The sequence below is a fragment of the Lonchura striata genome, chromosome 2 (genome assembly GCF_046129695.1).
Source record: "Lonchura striata isolate bLonStr1 chromosome 2, bLonStr1.mat, whole genome shotgun sequence".
NCBI lineage: Eukaryota > Metazoa > Chordata > Aves > Passeriformes > Estrildidae > Lonchura > Lonchura striata.
In genome coordinates, this window is record NC_134604.1 from 101,703,078 (window position 1) to 101,719,955 (window position 16,878).

The 16,878-nt window shown below is 37.4% G+C and overlaps 1 protein-coding gene across 1 annotated transcript in view; it reads right to left on the reverse strand.

Annotated features, from left to right (window-relative positions):
- The window catches only part of ADGRG2 (adhesion G protein-coupled receptor G2), a 57,392-nt gene that overhangs the window by 23,338 nt on the left and 17,176 nt on the right, over positions 1 to 16,878 (reverse strand). The window contains exons 3-7 of the mRNA XM_021552934.3: positions 15,477 to 16,094; positions 4,086 to 4,124; positions 2,740 to 2,772; positions 1,147 to 1,179; positions 191 to 232 (exon numbers count right to left, since the gene is read on the reverse strand). Coding sequence (XP_021408609.3) covers positions 191 to 232; positions 1,147 to 1,179; positions 2,740 to 2,772; positions 4,086 to 4,124; positions 15,477 to 16,094 — 765 coding nt within the window. The remainder of the gene's footprint in view (positions 1 to 190; positions 233 to 1,146; positions 1,180 to 2,739; positions 2,773 to 4,085; positions 4,125 to 15,476; positions 16,095 to 16,878) is intronic.

The following is a 16,878-nucleotide window of genomic DNA, read 5'->3' on the forward strand; positions in this document are numbered from 1 at the left end:
AGCACTGCAGAATTACTACTTCTACCAGACTGGACATTAATGTGAGGTAAGGCAGACTGTTAACATGACAAACCACAACACCAAGTAAAAAGCATACTAAAAAACATTTGGGAGCAAACTTCCTGAATTCACACACACTTAAAATTTGAGATGCACAAAAATGTTACCAGTGGTGATAAATGAATCCTACCTGGTGTTAAGGTGGAGTAATAGTCAGTTGTTGTAAGGGCTTCTGTTATTAAAAAAAAAAAAGAAAAAAAAATAAATACAAAAGTTTTCACATTTTAATTTAAAAAAACCCCATGCAATACATGCCATAAAAAGAAATTCTTTTTTCTATTTCAGACTGTCATTCCAGGAAAAGTGTAAACACCTGAAATATTTTAAGAAAATGAAGTTACTTTCAGTGTGGGAAATGCAAAAGCAGCAAGTGGAGTAAAATCCATCCAATTACATGCTTGTATCCTCATCTGAGCCAGTGACTCCTGGCTCCCTCCCATTCAGAGAAGTAAGTGGTGCTTTTAAGGTGATTCCTATTTATCCTATTCTACATGGGCACTCCAGTATAGGAGGAATCCTGTTCTAAAAATGTGTTTTTCAATCAACAATGAAGAACCAGGTCCTGTAGAGGCACAGAGGGATCCATACTGATACGGAATGAGACTACTCCTTGTTTCAAATGGGAAAATCAGGATAGGAAGGGGTAACAAATTCTTCTGATTGAGTCTTTTCTGATCCTATTTGACAACTCCTTGCAAGTACATATGTAAGTGGCTTCAAGGAATGGGGTGTATATTTTAGTTCTGTAAAATAGCTTAAATAGTATCAGAAAACATAGAAAACATTCTATATACAAAACCCCTATATACTTGCTAAAAATATATCTGCCCTGTTTGGGTTTTGGTAAGCAATACAGTATTTTGAATGAAAAAGAAAGGTTTACAGCCCAGTTAAGTGCACCTCAGAGCCCTACTCATGCAGACTTAAAATACAGATTGCAGATAAATACAATTTTTAAAAACATGAAATAAAATAATTTGGAATAAACAAATCCCAGTTACTGAAAAAAAAACCAACAAAAAGCAACAAACACAAATGCAATGAACATCTCCCTTGAAACCTTGCTCTCTTCATGCAAATTCTCACCTGTACTTTGTGTAGTCTCCTCTGAAGACATATCTGAAATAGAAAAATTCATAACAGTAAAATCTATAAAAATAAAATAAAACAAGAAAAGCCCAAAAGTCTAAATCCAGCAAAGTCTAAATAAGAGAAACATTTATAACATCTTGCCTGAAGAATTAAATAGGATAGGATAGATGATAAAAGTAACAATAGAGCATTCTAGGGAAAAAAATGATAAAATAAATAAAAATTGTATTACAAAAGTATTCTAGTTCAATGAATTTTTACGAAAAAAGATCAAGCTTGCAAGATTTTAAACAGAAACTGAATATTATTTATCTAAATTTCATTTTAAGAACAACTGCAAATCTTGTTACGAGTGTTCATATTATTTCAATACTAATAATGCTCATGTTATTTCAAAAATCCAGGTATCTGAATACCACCAGCTGGGAATCAAATTTTCCTCAAGTAAGTTCCTTTTACTTTTCCAGAAAGTGCAAATGAATTTTTGCACATCCAACTGCAATAACTACTCAACCTCAAGTACCTTTTCCTGCATGAACTCACAACATTCATAAACAGAGATGACTCACTGGGTTTGGCATCTCTCTAAGAAAGCTGGTTTTGTCAATAACCATAGGTAAATAAAATAAAGTAATGATGCAAAGTTTTTTTCAGCTACATCAAAAGGAAAAAAAAAAAAGACTAAATTAAATTAAGACCACAGATGAAAATTTAAAGGGCTGTGCTTAAGAATAAAGGGCTGTGTAAGAATACTGTAGTTGTCAGCACAGTAATACAGGTTAGAAGACCACTTTATATCACTTCAATATGACAACTTAATGATATTTTTAAAATGGATCAGAGCAGATCCACAACAGAAGAAGAAATTTTCTGAGCCAACTAACAAGTAGTCAAAATAAGAGCAGAGTGAAAACAAAGTGCTGATTTCACCTGTATTACTTGGACTAGTAATACTACACACATATTTAATGTGATGCAGTTGTTAAAGACAGACCATTCCCAAAGAAACTCTATCTGTAAAATAACAAGATCATGTGTGTTTGCATCTGTATTATTTCTTTTATCAAGAGCACTCTCTCTATTACAGTATACATGAAGTAAGAAAGCAATTGGCTTTCACACAGGTTATTTCTGTGTGTCTTTTTTAAAAATGCTTTCATAGATGATGCTTATCACCTCTGGTTCCAGAAGTTTTTAGAGCTTCTTGTGTGTGTGTAGTATAATACACTGCATGAAATGCCATCTGCTAGGGTGAGAGGAGATGTAAAATAGCTCTCACTACAGTTTTCCTCCTCGGCCATCTCTGCAAACTCTTCACTGTTCAGATAACTGAACAAAAGGCTCCTGATCAAGCAACTTGCACCTACTTCAACCCAAGCATCACTGCCAGAAACCATGAATGATCTTGTAAAGTAAGCTATTTCATTACAATATAGAATCAAACAAGTAATTTGATATGAACATTTTTTAATTTTGGAACTCTATTACATTACAACACATTTCTGCACTACCTCAGATAAAAGCAGATTTACCAAATAGGGAATAACAAAAATTAGAAAAAAATCAGTAAAGTCCTGATTTTCTTACCAAACATGGTTGTTGCAGCGGATTCTTCAGAATCTGTGAATTTTATTTCAGATTAAAAAAAAAAAAAAATACCATTATGAAGTTTCAGACACATACATTATCGTCCTCAACAGGCTTTTCTTATATTATCAAAAGTTTCCTGCATTCACCAGAAGAGGGCAACATCTGCTCTTCCAGAACAACACGTCCAGGTTGTCAAAAAGGCAGATGTAACAATCTCTGGTTCTTTATGCACTCAAATAGAATTTGATGCAAAACAATTTTTTTTTTTTTGAGAAATACTGGACAGTTTGAATTGCATAATAGAATTGTATAATGTTAAAGACCAAGATACGTGCCACACTAGTCTGAAAGCTACATGCTTATCCTGAGTGTCTTGCTAATTCCAGGAATGGGAATCAAACATACACAGCAAGACGGCTCCAGCTGGGTATGAAGAACTATTCTCAGACTTTTTATAATAACAATAAGACTTGCCACTTAAATTTTATCCCATTCATATGTATTCTTTTTTTCTATCCTGCAAAAAGCAGAGATAAAAAACTAATTTCAAGTTTGAATCTCTGATTTTAACAGGAAACAGCCAAATATTTACATAGCAAACCCTAGCTATCAGATTTTTATATAGTTACAGTCAGTATTTTGATCAAAACGAAATTAGGAAATTTGGTATCTTGTTCACATAGCAACTTTAAAGTTGGCCCATTCAGTCACTGGGTGGTTTTTGATACTGTCAGAGACAGTATCAAAAATCAAGTTACAGGGCACAGTTATCACAGAAATATAATGGATGCAAACATGAAGCGCTATTTTAAAAATATACTTAAGGTGTTTCAACATCTCTCAAAGGTCAAAAGTCATCCTATAATGTTACTTACAATATACTAATTTTACTGTAAAGCCTTTCCTACTGCTGCAGAAGACTTAAATCAGAGATACCAAAAGTCCCTACAGAAAACCAGATTTTTTTAAACTAAAAATAGTAAACAAGGTTTTCCGAAATGATAAACACTTGTGAATTCCTTGCTCCAATAAGACTATTTTGCTTGCCTTACTGAAAATGTGCAATAGCTTCTTTCCAAATGATAAATGTGAATACAATTTCTGTAATGAAGAGAGAATCAAAATCATCTCAGTGACTTTGTTTTCTCTGGAAAATTACTAATGCTGTTTGCACCACAAAATTAGCTAATAAGCCATAAGGATGATAAGGAAAATTAATTTGCTGATGTTTGCATATGCTTTACTGTCTCCATGAATTAAAATGTATCAGCAGCAGCAATCTTACTACACACTTTCTAAAACAGAAGAACAATGGGGCAAAATCCCATAGAACACCAACATACCTGTTGTTTTTCTGCTAGTTAGTGTAGCAGTAGTCTCAACTGCAAAATAAGAATATTTTTTTTAGGAGCAGAAGATTTTATATATATTTGTACATATGCATATATATATACACACACTTTTTAAAACACAACCATTTTAGATGTACTCACCTCACTTCAAAATGGTCTGCAGAACTACTTTGCATCAATTGAGAAATATGTGTCAATATGCTTTTTTTGAAAGCTGGAACTTCAATTCTTTTGAGTTCAGTTTTTTCCTCAGTTTAATGTTTTATACTTATGGAAGATACAGATTAGACTAGGCCATGAGCTTTGCCTCTTCTCTTCCCTTGTTAGTGTCTTGAGAAACCTATTCAGCACATTTGCTTGAGTGAAGATGAAGAGGGCTAAAATAGCAGCAACTAAAAATGTAACATCATGATGTGCATACACATCATATAAATACTCATGTGTCTAAGAGCTGCACCACCAAAGAACATCTAAAAAGTGACAGAGCAGGCTGCCAGAAAGGAAGCGGCTCAGGTGGATGTGGGCTGGGATGAAAAGGTGAACTATTTCCTGTTCAATGGGCCCAGGGACACCTAGGGAGAGATGCAACACACAGATGGGCTCTTGATCTGGTGGACCTGACAGTTGAAGCCATCACACTCATGAATGTGAACATAATGTCAAGTGAGCCAAGTGACTAAAGCCTCTCTGGAATAAAGGTAGTGGTTGGGCTATAAATGAGGAGGCCCAGCAGATAGATTAAATCACACCACTGCAGCAAACTTGCTACCAAGGCAAGTGCTATGCCACTTTTCCTCCTGTGGTGGAGGAAAAGTGGCAGACAGCTCCAAATGTTCCCTGCAGCCTATCACCACTCAAAACACCATCCTAGACCTTGAAAAAGACAGTATCAATGCAGTATCACCTGTCCTTAAAGCACTGTTACCTATTTCATCTCCTCTAATAGGTGAGTTCCTGTCTAGGTAAGGAGGAAGAAAAACTCTTCCCAAGTCACTGAACCTAGTGGGACACTAATCATTGTCAGGGTTCAAGCCCAAGAGTAAAAGAAGAAGAGAGAAATTCTCTCCAAATTGCAAGAGTAGGTGGGACAGTTTCTCCACAGGTAATGCCTTGATATCTGGCCAGTCCACCACTGCCAAGTCACACTGATGGGTATTAACTGTCTCACACAGCCCACGTACAATGGACATCACGCAGATCCTTGGAGTCATCGCTGCTGTCTGGGTTGCTGTAGGTTACCTCCACCACTGCTAATGTCTCAGAACTGACACCTTCCTTCTTCCATCAGTGGTGGTCCACCTGCACCTGCAGTCTACACGACCATCCTCAAACTCTGAATCCAGTCATCAAAACTCAAATCTCTGTGGGACCTCCAGTAACCAATCACTTGGAGACAACACACAGGAAGGCGCTCTGAGGGAACAAATTTCTAGGGAGCAAGGTATGCAGGAGAATTTGGGCAGGTGCCTAGAGCAGTATTCACCTCTGATGGCATGGGAGTTTACACCCGAACAGCCAAGGAATTCTGGTGAGAAGGCAGACCATTCGCAGGAAGGATGTCTTGCTTACACCAAAGGCAGAGACTTTGGTACTGTGTTGGGTCCTGGCATATGCCTACCAGGCCTGTGTCCTACACCCTGGAAGGGGCAATAGGATCTCTGGATCTAAGGAAAAACAAATGGATGCTGCAGCTGATTCAGAGATACAACCCTAACCACAGCAGTCAAGAGGGAGCTATGGAAGTGGAGGCTGACCCAGTTAGGGAAGGAGGAAGAAGATAAGACAACTCAGAAGAAGCAGCCTGTTCCGCAGCAGGACAGCCACAAGAACAAGAGAAGGAAATGACAGAAATCATAAATGAGACAGAGATTAACCAGTCCCTATTCCTGAGCAACGTGTGAGATGCACAAAGATGACAGCTGTCAACCAGGTAAGCAGATTGCTGCCTGGCTACCCCAATGCTGGGATACTGGGACCAATGATCAGAAGTCAGAGACAACACAGAGCTTGACAAGATGAAAAAAGTCAGTTCATTTTTGTGGAATGTCATACACTGCATGAAGCTAAAAGCAGCAACTTTGAAATATGGCAGGATGAATACAAGGAAATCTAATTAATTGCACTACAATTCTTTAGGAGTTTTCCATTAAACTCTTAGTTTTAGTTAATTTACATCCTGGGTAGAAATTTTCTTATGCAGAAGAGAGAATCAAAATTCTTAGTAAAACAATACATACCCATTAAGTTAAAGCATAAGTAAAAATTCACACCTTTATACATATCAGCCTACTGAATTTAAGCTCCTTCAGTAAAGATAAAACAAGGTTACATTAAACATCTCTTTTGACACAACTAAGATTCTCCCTACAGAGAAGGAAAATTGCTCTTTTTGATAACTAGAACTGTATGAACTTGATAGATCATGAAAATCTGGATATAACCCTAATTTTTACAGTATTTTTTCAGGAAAATTAGGGCTTCTTACTATATGTTAAGTACAGATAAAATATATATTTACATATTCCTGTAAGGTATGTGTTCTAGAGCTCTCATGTAAAAGTGCTGCTACTTTAACATTGTGAAGTGATTACAAATTACAGATGCTACAAAATTATTTTCTTAGCATCTAGTGTAGGCTTGGGGAAGATCCTTAATACAATACCAAGACAATACCAAGTTTAATATGCAGAACTGAAGCAGTAGTCAGATAAAACTATTCTGTATTGTTTAAACAGTAAATAATTTTTTTAAGGTAAAATGGTGTGAATAAAGATAATTGACTGAACTTCTGCTTAGAGACAGAAGCATCCTTCCACAGGTGGCCAATCTGACCTTCCTACCACAGAAAGTAAATTCTATCTCCAAAAGTTTACCTCTTACTAGTCCTGTATTAATCACTGTAAAAGCCCTCATCTCCAAAAAAAGCTCTAGAGCAAATTCAATTCTCAAAAGGAATCCACCTGAATATGCAGCATCTCAGAGCAAACACCACCACAGTGCTTCTTCTGCCCATTGAAAAGATAAAATCTGCCCAGGGAATCTACCTTTAGGATCTTTCTCACAAACTCTTGTGGAGTCAGTGGAGGCAATCTTGTTGTATACAAGGTGCCTTTTGCATCCTCCACATCCCTTCAAGCACCTTGTTAATTTTTGAGAATACAAGTAGTACCCTGAGGTAGGTACAAAAATTGTTCATTTACATATTTGGTTTTGTAGATTAGTAAGAAGACAGTGAACTGTAAAAATGACAATTGCTTTTAATAGCACATCTAGCAGCACAGGTAGTAAAACAAGCTAAACACAAGCCACAAATATGGAGCTGGCAAATGCAGCAACTGATGATAGCATACATAATCTGAAAGGCACTTTTTTATGGACACAAATCTAACCATGACTTCTCTTACAGTACAGTAGTCCTATGCCTACAGTTGCTAGAAATTATCTGTGAGTATGAGACTTGTCAAGGCTTGAGTATGGACTTATCAAGGTCCAGCTTTAAGTACATTAACCAAGTCATTAATCAGAATCACCTAGGCACATAGAAAGGAGGAAGGAAGAAAGACTCACATAATTTATTTCTTAACCCTCCTCCTTTGTTGTGTTTAAGAGCAAGAAAAAAAGATGAATAGATTTATTTGGAGAAGGATTAGAGTTTAATCCAAAACATCCCTAAAGTTGGCAAGTAAAAAGAAGAGGAACTCAAGATGTGTTAGTAACAAGCTAACAGAAAATTTATTGCTCTTAAGTTGTTTTCTATTGATAAGAACATGAAAATACATATATGAAACTTCCATTTATTTGCTCTATGGATTTTATTTGCAACACTGTTAGTTTAGGATCACCAAATCAATAGAACTAACATCCTGTTCCACATTATAAACAAAGGATTACACATTGTAATAATATTTTGCTACATTTTCTCTAATAGAAAACACTCTTGAAGATTTAAACTGTAATTAAATAGACAGTATTATTCCTTGCTTTTGTTGCAAGAGAGATAGAGTAGGCCCTCACAAGAACTGTTTGGTATCTTTTCTGAGGGAAAAGGCAACTTGATTAAATGAGATAAGCACTGGTTTCTGTTCCTAACATGCATCATTAGAAACAAAAGCAGCAAGTCCTTTACTGTCTTCATATCACTTTGTACTGTTCCGACACAAATAGCTAGCTAAGCCACAACCTGGGAATCCCATCGGTGCTCCACAGGTATGAAACTGGCTTAGCAGCTCTCACCACAGCTGCAAAAATTGTGACAACCTTTATTTCCCAATGACTTTGTCTGACAATGGGAACCGCTGTAACTTCAGCAGCTCCAGACTGGCGGGAGACTAAGCCTATTAACAGTACTTAAGGTTGTGTGCAAGCTGATGTAGCTCTGAGAGAGACCAGTACGGGCTCTGTCTAAAAAAATAACCTTGTGCTTACAGCATTCCTTAGCATGACAGCTTTTAATTCTCAGGCTACTGGATCTTTTAGGATGGGATGGTCTCCACATATCCTGCTGAAGCTGCTCCACCAAGCAAAGCAGAACTGAAAAATTAATTCAGTGAAAGGGAAAGAAAGGCAGAAGGAGGTTTTGTAACACAGTCAAGATGGGACAGATGGTTCTGGTGCATACAGCAAAAGCACTGTCACTCAAAGTATATCATTTATTCAATAACTCAGGCACAAGACAGAGCCCTTAAAGCATAAAAGGTGTACAGTGTCCTATCTCCAAGTGTGATAATGTAAAATGTTCCTGTTCTTCTCCCTACTTTCAAACTAGCTTATGAGCAGTACAACCTTTCTTAAATTTTTTGGAAAGGCAACACCACTTCTGATTCACCTGTCTTCATGCAACCCAGTCTTTGAGAAACAGTTCTGTTTTTCCAGGGTGTAGAAGTGAGAAGCAGCTGGAACCTGGCTGCTGATAACAATTTGGTGAAAGAAGGACATTACTGGCAGCAGTTTCTTGTCCCCCTGTCTCAGGGGAACAGTGCTGCTGCTGACTAATGCTGTTTTACCTAACACTTCATTATCTCCTTTAAACCTTTGCAGGAAGCATCCTTTGAGCAAGCCTGAGACTGGGAAAGCAATTATTGAGCTTTCTTCGGAGGAGAAAGAGTCCAAAATTTAGTGAACTTGAGTCTCCCCATGGAAACTCCCCCTGCCCAGCCTGTGTGGTAGGTGAGGAGGGGCAGAGTGAAGGGCTGTGCCAGCTGGCCTCTGTCTCAGGGAACACGGGAGAGAATGCAAGGGCAGCTGCTTCCTAGTCAGCTCCAGACACCAAATTGGCACTGAATGCTAAGGAGCAGCTACCAATCTGTAGAAGGACAACAGCATTCCTGGCAGAGAAACATACATTCCTGTACTTATATGTGTAGGGCCTAGAGGAGAGGTTTATGGAATGAAGTGACTAAAATTTTACTTTGATTAATTGAAAAACATGCCAAAAATGAAAACCATTTGTATTAGCACCCAGGCTTCTTTGTTCAAAGTACTGGTAGTCTCAACTATGTTCAACTCTCACAAACAGATCAACAGCAAATGGAAGAATCTCAAGGGACACCTTGATGGCTATGTAATTTGGTCTCCTGAAGCCACAGTACTTAGCTGTCACCACAGAATGACATGAGACAACCACAACTGTATATTGCTGCTAAGATCAGTTTTGACTTACACATAAAAATAAAAATACAAGGACATTTATAAAAATTAGATTTTCTAAATAAGACATTACAGCACACTTACAGTGCTGTAAGTTTTTTCACCAAAAATTCAACTGAATCAGTCAGTGGAATTAATTTGCATGAAAAATTCCCACCAGAAAGGCCAAAGCAAATCTTTTCATTCCAAATAGATATCTAGTATCACTTTCTGGATTATATAATTACAAGCATTTAAGACTTAAAAAGTCAATTCTACTTTGCAATTTTTAAGTCTATACAGATCCTCTGCTAAATATTTTTACAGGCAACAGTTAACCTGTTTGTTATAGCAGTTAGCAGAACTGTGCAGCAACTACTGCATTCCATTTGCATTCAGAGAAATAAAGATGCCTAGCACTAATGCATTTTACAAGGCTTGCTTACAAACAAAACTGAGTAGCTCAAGCAGCAAAATTTCAAAATGGTGCTGTTCTAAAACCCAATTATTTGCAGAAATTGGTGCTGACAATGTGACATTCAATTCTGCTATTCAAATTAAATTCATATTTTCCATGGAAAGATTAGGTCCCTTTAACATTTGACAAACTTTTCAGCTGAATAAATGTTCTGCCAAATGAACATTCTGTCACACAAGGCATTAATAACAATAACACATAAAAATTCTCCACAAGTTAACAGTTGTTAGTTAGCTGCACACTGGAAACATTATCTTGACTTTATATGTAAGGTAGATTTTGAGGCACACTGTATATAAGTTCATAGGATAAAACTTAAGTACAATCTTAGTTTTATGTTTTGGTGTCCCTCATGACATCTTGTATCTGCTCTGACCCCCTGTGGTGGCACCATGGAAGAAAGGATGAATTATCACTGGCCATTAGGCAGCAACAAATGCCAGAACTTGTTCACATCAGGCTCGGTCACTTGGGCCAGTTCATTTTAGTATCCTTAAAAGAAAATTTAGGCTCAGTATTTTTAACTCAGCTTTGATGTTTCACTGCTTGTAAGAAATTAGGTTATAAATAAAGTTTTTATCTGTTTGTGGAAAGCTGTACATTAGATACTGAGGTGAATCAAATTACCACTTCTCTGGAAGGCGGATTTCCAAAAAGCCACTTTGTTCAGTATCACAGGAGAGGGAGGAAACAAGAGCAAAGAAAGGGAAGGTCAAACATGTATTCTGTTAATAGGTACAAAGTAAAGTGGCACATGACTCATCAAAAGGCACTCCAGAGTTAGGTATTTTTTCCCATCACATTTCCTTCAAGAGCTTCTAGAGATTTCTTTAGTTTCTGTACTTACAGTTCTAGGGGGGAAAAATGGCACTGGGGCAAATAATTTGCATTTTCATCTTCTGCTTTCATGATCCACTCAGTAAACTTAATAATACAGCCCAAGGATTGGTACCCAGCAGACTGGGATGGAGACTGGATGAGTGGATGAGGGACACCTGTATTTCCACTTCTTCCCTGAGGATGTAAAGTCTTGAGACTCCACCCTTGATTCCAGGAAAGGTGATCCTGTCATCAGATGGGCACACAGTTGGGAAATCTTCAAACAGGATTACATGAGCCTAATACCTACCTTCTACTGTCCACATCTGCAAACTAGAACAAAAGCCCAGACTGAAGTTTTTCTCTTCCTTGAGAATGCAGAGGCAAAATAGCCAAATAGTCACACTGGGCAGGGCACTGGTCACTTCCTATTTCTCCCAACAGTATTACATTGCTCTGTACCCAGAAGTGTGGAAGCCCCCTCCAGCAACACCAGTAGCAGGCTCAGCAATATTGAAAATCAAAAGAGTACATGAAAAAGAGAAGGCAACATCTTAATCTTGAAGGTTGTACAGGACAATTAAGAGAAATCAAAAATGCCATAATAATGCATAATGTCACTGAATTTTAATTAGGATAAAAATAAACCAAAAGCAACAGGCTGAAAGTTACAGCACCAATATCACAAATGAGACAGCAGTAATACTATTTTCAGTTATGCTTCAAATAATCTATTTTATTTATTCATTGAAATTTGTTAAAGATCTGTGCTCCTTGCATAAATGCACAGCGTAACAGTTTGGGTATTTGTATTTGCATTAAGAAAGTTACTGTTTAATGTATAACTGAAATGATTAATGTTTAAACAGTGCATTTCACTGTGAAGTTATTATTAAAAGCAACTTAAAAATATCACATGTAAAAATGACAACAGAAGACCTGATACTTACAGGTGATTAGAGTTTCTTTTCAAGGATTTAGCACTTTAAACTCTTTTAACTTCTTGTGTGTTTGTTCTCTTAAATCACCCCAAACATTACTTAGTAGATTTTTTTTTCTTGGATTATACAGAGTGATATCATTTATATTGCCCACATTAAAGTATGTAGCTACAGAGGAGTCATACATCAAGAAACACGATGAAGACATTTTTCAGGGTTAGAATATGAAATAGTTTCTTCATTTAGGCATTTTTAAATACCAGGAGGCAATCTGTAAAGTGAGAGACATTCAACCTGCACTCTTCACTCTAGACACAGCTGTAATGCTACTTCTCACTCTTAGCAAGGGGGGAATTATCAAAGGAACATTAAGAACGTACGTGGAAGGCCAGTGACGCACCAAGTGCATGACTTCCTTCCCTCTCTGGCCCTGCCTGCAGTATTTACACCTGCTCAGCATACAGGGGCCACACAGAGCAGGAGAACCAGAAAACTGTCACTAGGAGGAACAAGAGTCTCATCTTTAACTCGGATATAAAAGTTCACTATTGAGAACCATTAGTCCAAGAAATGTGATCAGCCTCATCAGTGGGAAGCAGTCAGATATGTCCTATCTTGCAAATCTTCAGATGCATAATATATGTAGTTACTGCAGAGGTAATCCCAGCCGCTTCTGGGGAGTAAGCTACTCGGTTAAAGTTAAGCATACCTTTAAATGCTAAACATGTGTGTGAATCTTACCACAATCAGGATTTTGATCCTTATTAGATCTCAAATGGTTAAGAAAAAAAAAAAAATTTTTGGTAATTTGAAAAGTTTTCACAAAAATAAATTATAAAACAAAGTAAAAGAATCAGAAGAGTCAACAAAAACAAAGGTGGGAAAACTGATGCTGAGTAAATCTAGATATTAATGGAATGGATTACTGCTGATGAAACACCAATTAGACAATGGGTTACACTGCACAAAGGCTTTGAGTGGTTAAGCAAAGAAGAAATCACAGAAATTACGGTAACCTTTGACAGAACATTTTACAAATAATTGTTTTATGTAGGCACAAAATGCCAACTAGGTCACAAAAAAGAAATTCTGAAACTTGTCCTCCGGCACAATTATGACTGTAATGAACCACTTCCTTTTGACCTTTTGTGCCTACAGAGGACTTTCCTAAACTTTAGCCCCTTGCCAGTTATGCTCATTGCAGATGTAAAATTAGGTCCTTTTGCAGACTTACTACTTAAAGTCCTTCTGCTTTAACACAAAACAGAGAAGTTTCTCAAATCAGGTAATTTTTACACAGGTGTTCAGAGGAACTTACTGAAAGAAATCAGATTGTAAGAGTAGTAGCAGCATCAATTAAAATCACCTGACATAGACTATTAGATATTTCTACCATAAAAGCTTTGTTATCTATTGGATTGCTATGTGGGTCTCCGATTCAGTTAAAGAAAGAAACTGAGTTTCTAGCCAGGCAAAAAGTCTGGGAAAGAGCTGGAGAAGAATGTAAATAATTCTTTATCTCTCTTGTTTTTCACATTGTTTATAGTTAAGTTCTATCACTGTGAGTCAAGCACTTTGCACCAATGCTGTGGGTTGTTTTCACTTCAGAACCAATGGATTTGATCCTCATGAAGCTCTGTATAAAAGAGCAGTGTATTTTGAATAAATCAGAGTCCTACTCTCACAGCCTTCTGAGTCAAGTCTATTCATTCCTGTCCTGCCTTGACAGCGACACTGGTATTTGCTAAATATATGCTCACAGGATAACTTGGGGGTTAATCAGCTAAAATACATCTATTATTGAAGGGAGGCAAATAAACTGTAAAAAAATTCCAGCAAGTTCTCTTTGAAAAGCTGTTAATGTCCCAAGTTATCTAGAGGAGATAACTTATATATGGCAGCAGAGATGGTCTCTATACTAAAACAAACCACTGTCAGCATAGTTATTCAGTCTGCCTAAGCAACAAAGCTTTGGAAACCATGCATCTTACATACTCACTAGGAGAGCTCTTGCAAGTAGACAAAGGATTCCACAAGCCACTAAATCATGAATTCTAAAATCATTAAGCAGTTAGGGCTGGAGATGGACTTTGCCTGATCAAGCTGCCCTGTCATGGTCAAGGATGCTCAATATTCAGGGCAGAAATTGCTGGAATAGAAAACAAGGAGTTTGTCCCTTCTGTGCATCAGTAAAAGACAATCAGATGCTCCACTCTGACCGAGATTTCCTCCACTGTCCAGACATACCTCTCTCAGACTTCCTTTGTACATCCAGAATGTTCCTCCTTTCAGCCTTAGGACTATGCTCCTTCAAGCACAGCCAGACATAAGTAAAAGAAAGGCAGTCTTTCTTCAGCTCTTTTCCCAAGTCACACAACCCAACAAAGAAGATGTGCTCCCAACTACAGCATCAAGGCTACCAAAGGCATTTCATTCATTACAAACCAGTGCTAGCAGCATTCTCCATGAGATCTGGTTTGTTGAACAGATTTCTTTCACTTCCAGAAAAAGAAATCTGGTCACTTTATTTTACTGCTCTTACTAAGACACTTTGTATCTACCCAGGCAGTGGTTATAAGATTATATAGATAAAATGTATCTTTGAATCTGCATGCAATAGATAGGTACATTTTTTAAGGATAAAGGTGATGAAGATTAAGACTGGTGCCACATTTAAACTGAATCAATGATGCTACATAAAAATTCTAGGAAATTATAATTGAGCTAGTCACATTAACATCTCTTGGGGGATAATATAATTTCCTATGATTTACAATTGTATTACATCAAAGTTTGATTCAAGTTTGTAGTTTTTGCCAACAGATATGATAGCAAAAGCTAAAAATAGGATTATTCTCTTGCTTGAACTCAGTTTCTCTGAAAATAACATCTTGGATTGGTTTGATTCAAAGGTTTTTATGGTTCTTTTTCAGGGAAGAGGGAAAATTTGAGAAATGTGTGAGAAACCATTTGGTCATTTTAATAAAGGAGACATTACTAATACTGATAAAGAAATTGGATCCTCCTATAATTTTTTGCAGATGTAGACCCTACCAGCTGAGGATGGTGTAATGTGCCAATTGAAGTAGTGAAAAGTTGCACTCATTGAAGCTTTGGCCCAGCAAATGTGCAGAATGAGAACCAGCAATGCTTTCCTCTGTATTTATCCCCTGAACAGAAAATGTGTAAATTAATTATTTTAAGATGACATTGATACATGCCCCAGTACTCCAGGGAGTCTTAGTTGCTTGCATCCTGTTCTCATATTACACAAACGGTTGATAGACAGAAAAGTTGAAGCAAGTTGAAAGTCTTTAAAGGATTGATGCTATACTTTTTCATTTGGATAAAAACTAGCAAAAGCTGCAGGTCCTGACATGATCTCATACAGAATATGATTTTGATTTTAGAAATTATTAATAGACTGAGACTTTGTAAAACCTGGAAGAGAAATGCGAGACACACTCAGATCAACTTTTGACTGAATTACTATTTCAAAAGCAGTGCTATAGTACTTACCACATTGTAAAGAGTTATCCTCTTCTACTGTCGTGTTATAGATCCAATCCTCCCCTCTCCAGCGTATAACACCACTATCCTGGCAGTCCATAGATTGTGTTATATTTGCCTTGTCCCACATTCTGAACAGGTACAGCTCCCCAGTCATACCCTGGCGAGGTGATGCAGCTGTACCTTGCAGCTTTGAACACCCAAGTAAGAACTGGCCTTTTCCAGGCAAACAAACTTTCCCATTTAGTTTCCTGTGAAATTTTTGTGTTCCATTTATGAATACCTTCATTTCCTCATTGTCACTTTTCCACTGGATACATATTTGGTTCCAAGTGTTTTTACGAAGTCTTACTGTTACGTTTATTTGTTTTCCAAACAACCATATCTTCAATTTATCATGATCTCCTGTAAGTCCAAGATCATACTTATTTGCAGAGAGATTGGCATGAAGAGTTTTTTCAGCATACACATATGCTGTCCATGGACTATCTGAGGAATACAGCTTGAGGTGCACACAGACAAGGAATTCTTTCAAGGGATGCAGAGAAATTCTTGATGACATACTCCAAGGATCTTCACACGCTGTCTTAAAGACGGCTTTGTATCGCCCTAGGAAATCCTCCTGATCTAAATAAAGAAAAGGCGATTTGTAAAACCTTTAGGTCTTAAAAAAGATTCTTTATATAAAAGTTATTTTTCCATATAGTACTGTTTCTAGGCATTTTCCTAGGAATTTTCAAAACAACACATTAAGAAACAATCTTGTAACCTACTCCTTTAGTTTATTTTTGTGGTAGAGAAGTGACAAATTTGGAGGCAGTCAATAAATCCTAGCTGCTCATGAAAACTTTGAAGTAGAACTTATGCCCAAGAACAAGGATGACCGTGTAGAATCACAGAATCATTTAGTCTAGAAAAGATCTCTAAGATCATCCAGTCCAACTGTCAACCCAACACTGCCCAGTCCACCACTACACCATGTCCCCAGGTGCCATACCTACACATCCTTTAAGCACTTCCAGGGATGCACCTTTCCTCTGCACCATGTTCAATGCTTAGCAACCCTTTCCATGAAGAAATGTTTCCTAGTATCCAGTCTAAACCTCCCCTGGTGCAACCTGAAGCCATTTACTCTTGTCCTATTGCTGGTTACTTCAGATAAGAGACAGACCCCCATCTGGCTATAACCTCCTTTAAGGTAGGGAGCAATAGATTCTCCCACGAGCCTTCTTTTCTCCAGGCTAAACAACCCAGGGTTCCTCAGTTGCTCCTCACTGGATTTGTAGTCCAGACTCTTCACCAGCTCCATTGCCCTTCTCTGGACATGCTCCAGCACCTCAATGCCTTTCTTGAAATGAGGGGCCCAAAACTGAACACAGGATTTGAGGTGTGCCGTCACCAGTGCCAAGTA